The sequence below is a fragment of the Ziziphus jujuba genome, chromosome 4 (assembly GCF_031755915.1).
Source record: "Ziziphus jujuba cultivar Dongzao chromosome 4, ASM3175591v1".
Taxonomy (NCBI): domain Eukaryota; kingdom Viridiplantae; phylum Streptophyta; class Magnoliopsida; order Rosales; family Rhamnaceae; genus Ziziphus; species Ziziphus jujuba.
In genome coordinates, this window is record NC_083382.1 from 12,517,120 (window position 1) to 12,525,864 (window position 8,745).

Below are 8,745 nucleotides of genomic sequence, written 5' to 3' on the forward strand. Positions count from 1 at the left end.
GCTTCTGTATATATAGGTTGGCTTTTGATTTCCTCTCTGTCAGACCTTTGTGTGTATATATATATATATATATATATAATTTTGTCATAAAGGACATGCACGCTTACCTCATAGTGTAAAAAATTATATGCCTCATTTTATGTAAAGTGCGTTAATATATATATACACAATAAAGTAAGCATGCACCTCCACTATTGTAAAAACTGTATATTATATTATGGATAATATATATATATATTTTTGTTCTTCGCATGTCAACATGGTTTGAAAGTGTGTAATCTAGATCTTAATCTATGTGTACGTCATGGAAAGGTAACTGATGATGATCATGGAGTCTCTCCCTAAAATATGAGTAAGCAAATTTATGTATAAGCTCCTTTTGTTTTTTGTGTTTCAGTGATTCTTTTCCTTAGTGTTCTAATTATTTCGACTAGAATTATTTATTACTGAAGCTTGCAATGTTGTTAATTTCCTGCTCTTATATATAGTATGCCACCTCTCACACAAGTACTAATAGAAGAGATCACTTGACGCTCGTTTAATAATTTTTTTTTTTAAAAAAAAAAGGAAATGTATAATTACTTGTTCGAAACCAAGTTCCCTAATCCTTTAATTGCCAATTAATTAACTAATAAAAACGCATTTTTCCAGGACCACATATATTTAAATTATTTTGCTAATCGGAAAAAAGAATGATACGGACACTTGTTTCTCTTCACCTAATTTTTCTTTTGGTTTCTGTTTTATTAATTAAATATTTTTTCTTTCAACTGTCACACGGCTAAATTTTGATTTGATATATTATATTTGACAAATTTACTATAGTAGGAGTGGACATGGACAATTTTTCAAGGTTGAGAAAGTAATTCTTTTTTTTTTTTTTTTTTTTTAAAGATAGATTCCATGTAACAACAATCTGATAAAATTGAAATGATAAAAAGAAGATTAATTTGGCACTGTGTAGGGATAACATGCATAAATCAAGAAATTTTCTAAATTTTATTCAGAAAAAAGGAAAAAAGAAAAATTGTCCACGCCTACTACAGTGGGATTGTTTTATTTTTTATATTTGATATTTGAGAGAGGAATTTTTAACTTTTGTTTCTTTGTTTTTCTTTTAAATTAAGTTTTTATGTAATTCTATTAAATGGTCGACGATTTTCAAAATTTCCAACCAAAAGAGTGAATCAATGATGAAAATATTAATATTGATGAAAATGTCTAAGGTATAATTTTATGAAAATATTAATGAAAATATTAACATTGATAAAAATGTTGGAAAAGTTAGAAAAAAATAGATATTTAACTTAGAATATAAATTTTTATATATGAGATTTTAATATAGTAAAAAAAAAAATACAATAATTAAAATATAAATGGTAATAAAATAACTCATAAATGTTAAAAATTTATTGTATATAAAGCAAATATAGTGTTTCTTACTCCCAAAGTATTGTAAATTTAATAAAAATATCGAGGGTATATGTGGATATGCTTTTGGAGCTACAATAAGTGCTTTCAAGAGGAAAAATAAATAAATATAAAATCTATGATTATATTTGGCAAAAAAATAAAAGCATTTTTTACCCAAAAAAAAGAATTGAAAAAATAAGCATAAAAGGTGCTTCTGTAAATAAGTATTTCTGGATAATAAAAATAAAAATATAAAAAATAGATTTAAAAGTTTTATCTATTATGTATAGTTAAACATTTTATCATTTATGTTATAAAGCATTTATTAACAAAAGTACTACAAAAATAAGTGTATATTAAAAACTATTTTTAGATTTATCTTAAGATACAAGAAATTCTCAAATATAATTGATAATGCATAATCAATACCAAAATATAATTGATAATGCATAATCATTATGGAAATTCAATGGTACCTTATTAAACAATAACCTACTATTCAAGTACCATTATCAAAATCCTAAATAGCATGTGCAAATATGGTGGAGCCAAAAATGACCTTGGGGGATGCTTCAATTTTTTTATTAACAATTTTAAATTTACTAAATAAAATTATCTAAATTTGTGTGTAAAATTATAAATATATATATATATATATATATAGATATGCAATATAAAATATTTATTACTTATTAGATATTGAATGAATTACAACTTATATGGAAACTGCATAAAAATTTAAGTATTTAAGTGTCTAGCTAATTGATAGGTTAATAACACAAATAAATTGTTAATTGAATTTAATGAAAATGCATGTTCTGTTTATTGGAAAAAAAAAAAAAACCTGTGCATTGGTAAGTTTTATTTCTAAGTACTTATCGTAGTCATAAAATACTAAAACAATAATGTGAAGAAATCTACAAAATTATATATCAAAAATCAAAAGCATAAAAGGCAAAAACTACAACACTTCAATTTAATAACTAATCATAGTACAATTCTAGATTACTATAAAAGATTTCATAAAATTTTTTTTATCTAAATCAAAAGAATAACTACCCTATTTGATTATTTATCTGAAAAAGAATAACTAACTTATTGGATTATTTATCTGAAAAACTACCTAGTTAGATTATAAGATATTAACATTATTTAAGGGGGCTAAAACATAGTATTTTAAAAGATTTTAACTAAGTTTTTTAAAAATATATTAAACAATATATATATATATATATATATATATATAAATATAGTAGTTTTATAGTGTGGACCACATCTAAGCTGATGTTTTTTTTTCCAAAAACGTCTTGTGTACGCTGTGTACACATATACAGCAAAAATCCATTTTTTTTTTTGTAAAAAGCATTGGCTTAGATGTGGTTCGCATACGGATCAGTTCACACCATTGAATTTTCTTATATATATATATATATAAAGTAAAAAAAATAAAAATAAAAAAAAAAAACCAAAGAGGTACGGCCAACCCAGGCCATAAATACAATAACTCGACCATGAAAATTCAAAATCAAGCGGCGCCACCTATTGATCAAGTAGTAATTAAGTGGTATTAACAAACATTTTGATGGCCCAAGCAAAAGCAGCTTGGAGAGCCAAAGTTTTATTTTTTTTATTTTTTATTTTTTAAGTGCATAATATTATATTTAACAATGAACAGGACAGAAAGTAGCAGATAATCTTAGCTCCTTATAGTTTGCAAATGAAGGAGTAAAATCCAAAGCATAAACCCTTACAAACATGTAACACACAATACAATTTGACAACAAAACGAAACAAAGCCAGTGAGGATTAAAAAAATAAAAAATAAAAGAGCATATATATATATATATATATATGTATGTATATAGGCATAGCAATCCTTACCCAGATTCGATGAGAAATATATATGGCCCTCCTGCGTCCCAATCGAATTAGACCCTATCTCCACCTTTCCCCTTGTTGGTTTTGTTGTTAAACCGGAGCTACTTCTTTTCTCTTTCTCTCTCTCTTTTTTCTTTTTTTATTTCCATAATGAACCGGAATCGGAATTGATTTATCACCAAACCCTAATAATCAAAGAGCTGGTTTCTTTCTCATAAACTTTTCGGCATTTCTCTCCCTAGAATTCAATTGTTCGATGGCATGGCGTAATCTTTAATATTCTCTTAAATTTTTATTTTTAATGTTATTTTTTTCCAAATGAAAACTCCGCCATAAATACAATAACTCCGCCATGAAAATTCAAAATCAAGCGGCGCCAACTATCGATCAAGTAGTAATTAAGTGGTATTAACAAACATTTTGACGGCCCAAGCAAAAGCAGCTTGGAGAGCCAAAGTTTTATTTTATTTTATTTATTTTTATTTTTTATTTTTTAAGTGCATAATATTATATTTAAGAATGAATAGGACAGAAAGTAGCAAATAATCTTAGCTCCTTATAGTTTGCAAATGAAGAAGTGAAATCCAAAGCATAAACCCTTACAAACATGTAACACACAGTACAATTTGACAACAAAACGAAACAAAGCCAGTGAGGATTAAAAAAGAAAAGAAAAAAAGAGCATATATATATATATACAGATGTATATATATATATATATATATATATGTATATAGGCATGGCAATCCTTACCCAGAATCGATGAGAAATATATATGGCCCTCCTACGTCCCAATCGAATTAGACCCTATCTCCACCTTCCCCCTTGTTGGTTTTGTTGTTAAACTGGAGCTACTTCTTCTCTCTCTCTCTCTCTCTCCCTCTCTTCTTTTTTTTTTTTTTTTTTTCCCCCATAATGAACCGGAATCGAAATTGGTTTATCACCAAACCCTAATAATCAAAGAGCTTGTTTCTTTCTCATATACTTTTCGGCATTTCTCTCTCTACAATTCAATTGATTCGATGGCATGGCGTAATCTTTAATATTCTCTTAAATTTTTTATTTTTAATGTTTTTTTTTTCCAAATGAAAACTGTTTCTACTTTGGAATTTAATATTCTCTTAAATTTTTATTGGAGTGATCGGTAATCTTTTTTGGAATTTATTATTATTATTAATAATTTGAAGTATAACTGTTTTTTACTGTTTCGATGCTACTGCTGTTACTTAGACATAATCCCAATGAAACAGTAAGTTCGAAGTGTGACTGTTTTTTACTGTTTCGATGTCTCAATTTTAATATTCGTTGGACTCAGTCCAAGCTTTAGGCTGGGTTGCCTTTTGACCATGCCTAGTTGCCGACGGCCTTTTCCGCTTTTTCCGCAGGTTAAACCGCCAGCACTGAATCCGACAAGAGAAGCATCTATATGTGAGAGAGAGAGAGAGAGAGAGAGAGAGAGAGAGAGGGCGTATACAAATTGGCTTGGGACATCGTAGTGTTGTTGCCAAGAACCATCTTCCAACTATCTGCATGGGGCCATGACAATAACAGTTTCATCGCGCGATTGGCTTTCACCAAAAAAAAAAAAAAAATATTAATAATAAAAAAAAGAATTTTTTTTTTGATTATTATTATTTTTTTTAATGCTCTAGACAGGGATCCCTATTTATGATCTTGAGAAAACAATAGAAAACATAGCTATAGAACAATAAATCACAGAAGTATAGGATGAATTAAAAATCTTAAATTACAAAAATTATATTATAACCATATAACTACTTACATTTTACTTTGATCATTGGAGAACTACTATTTACATTCTTTTTTTCTCTTTTGCGGTATTTTAGAAGTATATTTTAGACTATTTATTTGAAATCACAACTTATAAATTTATCCCCAAAAAAAAAAAAAATCTCAATGTATGAATTATTTTTTTTTGGGGATAAATATGAATTAATATTTACATATGTACTTATGGTTAAAGAACTTTTATATTATGTTTGGATTGAGGGAAATAGGAAGGAAATCATTCAAATCCCTTATTTGGATAGTTAAAATAAAATAGAAAGGAAAGTGAGAGAATTGATCTTTTTATTCTAGTAAGTCTGTTTTCCATCCAAAATTAAGAGGAAAGGAAAATATTTTAATAAAATTTTCAATATTTCAAAATTACCAATATTATTATTATCTAATTAACTTGCCAGAGATGTACATTATGGTTAATTTTGTAACTAACTTATTTGGGGAAACGTTTCCTTCCCTTTTCATTTACTAATTATCCAAACAACAATTATTAATAAATATTATCATTTCCTTTCTTTTCCTTTTCTTTCTTTATTAAATTTATCATTTTTTTTCTTTTCCTGCCTTCAATCAAAACAGAGTGTTATAGTAATGTGATGAAACTGACGTTTTTTTTAATGTAGCTCGTGTTATACTTGTATTTTTCAAACTATTATACTTGTATTTTTCAAGCTATGCTTATATAATATTCTTACTCTATACTGTTGATGACAAGTCTTTTCAAATTTTGGTCAATTTTTTACTATTCAAAATGTCAAAAATGGCTGCTCCTTATGCGTTCTTTTTTTTTTTTCCCCTTTAAATTCTATTTATATAATCCATACATAACCCCAGTAGTACCTACAGATAAAAACATGTTCAATGACAACAACAACCTCCTTGGCCACTACAATTCCAAATATGTATATATATACATATATATATATATATATATATACTTCATATGGCATATAAATATGGAATTTCCGGATACGAATTTTAGAATTCTCGCGCGGAAAACAAGATCAGGAGCCTCTGGCAAGAAAGTTAGTGGGGTTTTAATAGGGAAAATAGGAGATAGTGAAGAACGCAATATTCTACACTTGCATTACAAAGGGGCTGCATCAACAATATTGAAAATGTGTTCACACTTTTATGATACCAAAGGGAAAAGACATGACATGAATAATATATCTCAAAAACGATTAATGTTTGAGAAAGTGATTGAGGATATGGAACACAATGGTCTTAGACCCTTTGCATTTGCTTGTGGACAAACAGATATTGAGGAAATTAAAGAAGATACTGGATTGGACTTGTTGGCAATTATAGGTCTGAAATACCATTGTCAGAATGAGATCAAGTCCGAGATGGAAGCTTTGAGAAAAGCTGGAGTAACTATTAAAATGGTATCAGATGATGAGTTACCAGCAGTAAAAGCCATAGCTTGGGAGCTAGGATTATTCTCTAGCCAGAGTTCAAACATTAATGTGGCTATGGAAGGTCAAGAAATTCGAGAAATGACTGAGTCATCATCAAGGATCGAGAAGGTAAATCAGACTACTGTGATGGGAAATTGTCTCCCTAATAACAAGTTTCTCATGGTGGAGGACTTAAAGAAAAATGGTCATGTTGTTGCATTCTATGGAAGCTTGACTGCAAGGGATGCTCCAGCTCTAAAAAGTTGTGATATAGTAATCACGGAGAATTTCAGGTGCACTGAAATGGCGAGAGAGCTTTCTGATATTTCCATCAATGATATGTCATCATTGAGTCTGATTTTCAAGTATGGTAGATGTGCTTACCACAACATCCAGAAGTTCTTTCAGCTTCAACTCACCGCCTTGATATCCGCGTTGATAATATCCTTTGCCTTCACCATACATTCCGGGGACTCCCCATTAACAGCATTGCAATTGATATGGACGAATTTGATTATTTACCTTCTCGGCGGCTTCATGATGGTGATGAACTTGGAGGGTGATACGTCCCAGATCAGCCTGCTGCTAAGAGGAATCAATCACTTGTAACCAAAGTGATATGGAAAAACATAGCCACTCAAGTTTCATACCAGGCCCTTCTATTTCTCATAATTGAATTTGTTGGTAATGTTTTGCCTAGTTTGGGGGAACAAGGGGTGAGGAAAACCATGATCTTTGATACTTTCATCCTCTGCCAAATTTTCAATCATTTCAATGTGATAGACTTGGTAAAGAAGGAAGTGTTAAAGGTTGTCTTCCACAAATACTACTGTTTTCTGGTAGCTTTGGGGACTGTTATGGTCATGCACATATTGATTGTTGAGGTTGGAAAAGATGTAGCCAGTTGTGTGAGACTGAATGCAGTGCAATGGACTTTCTGTTTCCTTCTTGCTGCTTTTTCATGGGGTTTTGATTGGGCAATGAAACAGGTTTTGGCTTCCCTTCAAAGTTATATATAAAGGTCGGCTTTTGATTCCTATGTGTCAGACCTTTGTATTTCAAAGTTATAATATATAAATATTAAATATATATCTATATATATATATATATATATATATATAAAATTAAATAATATATATATATATATATATATATATATATATATATATATATATATATATATATATAATTAATTTTGCCATAGGAACATGCATGCTTATCTCATAGTGTTAAAAATTATATGCCTCTTCATATATAAAGGGCATTGATATGTACATCATAAAATAAGCATAAATGTCCACTGTAATAAAACTGTATGTTCATATATTTGCATATGGGTCTACATTTTCCATATATTATTATGGATAATGTTTATAGTACTTTTGTTCTTCGCATGTCAACATGGTTCAGAAGTGTGTAATCTAGATCTTAATCTATGTATATGTCATGGGAGGGCAACTGATGACGATGATGGAGTTTCTCCCTAAAATATGAATAACTAAATTTATATATAAGCTCCTTTTGTTTTTATGTTTCAGTGATTATTTTCCTTGCTGTTCTAATTATATCGACTAGAATTAATTATTACTGAAGCTTGCAATCTTGCTAAATTCCTGCTCTTATTTATAGTATGTCATCTCTCGCACTAGTACTAATTGACAGATCACTTGACAATAGTTTAATAATTATTTTTTATTTTTATTGTTTTAAAAGAGAAAATGTACAATTTCTTGTTCGAAACCAAGTTCCCTAATCCTTTAATGAACAATTAATTAACTAATAAAAACACATTTTCCCAGGACCATGTATATTTAATTTATTTTGTTAATTAGAAAAAAAATTGACATAGACACTTGTCTCTCTTCACCTAATTTTTCTTTTGGTTTCTGTTCTATTAATTAAATATATCTTCTTTTAACTGTCATGCATGGCCAAATTTTGATTTTATATATGATATTTGAACAAATTTACCAAACAAGGAGTGGACATGGACAATTTTTTGAGGTTGAGAAAGTAATTTTCTTTTTTTAATATAGATTACATGTAACACCAATATGATAAAATTGAAATGATACGAACAAGACTAATGTTGTAACACCCCGTCCCGAAGTACATCGGAAATTTTTTTTCACGTTGACTGGGTTTGACCGCCGTTGACTGAGAGGGTCAAAATTTGACTTTTTGATCCGGATGAAATTTATCTTTGATCGGGGTACCATTGCAAAGTATGCATCGACTCGAGTCCATAGAC

At 28.9% G+C, this 8,745-nt stretch overlaps 1 protein-coding gene across 1 annotated transcript; it reads left to right on the forward strand.

Moving 5' to 3' along the window:
* Window positions 1-6,050: 6,050 nt before the first annotated feature.
* On the forward strand, window positions 6,051-7,513 carry LOC107432173 (putative calcium-transporting ATPase 13, plasma membrane-type). The gene is made up of 2 exons (XM_060816758.1): window positions 6,051-7,099; window positions 7,195-7,513. Exons 1-2 carry the CDS (start codon window positions 6,051-6,053, stop codon window positions 7,511-7,513), a joined length of 1,368 nt encoding a protein of 455 aa, XP_060672741.1.
* The last annotated feature ends 1,232 nt before the right edge of the window (window positions 7,514-8,745 follow it).

Coding starts and splice junctions, on each gene's coding strand:
- LOC107432173 (XM_060816758.1), top strand. CDS start 6,051: ATGGAATTTCCGGATACGAATTTTAGAATTCTCGCGCGGAAAACAAGA. Junction 7,100..7,194: donor CTAAGAGGAATCAATCACTT/GTAACCAAAGTG, acceptor TGTTTTGCCTAG/TTTGGGGGAACAAGGGGTGA.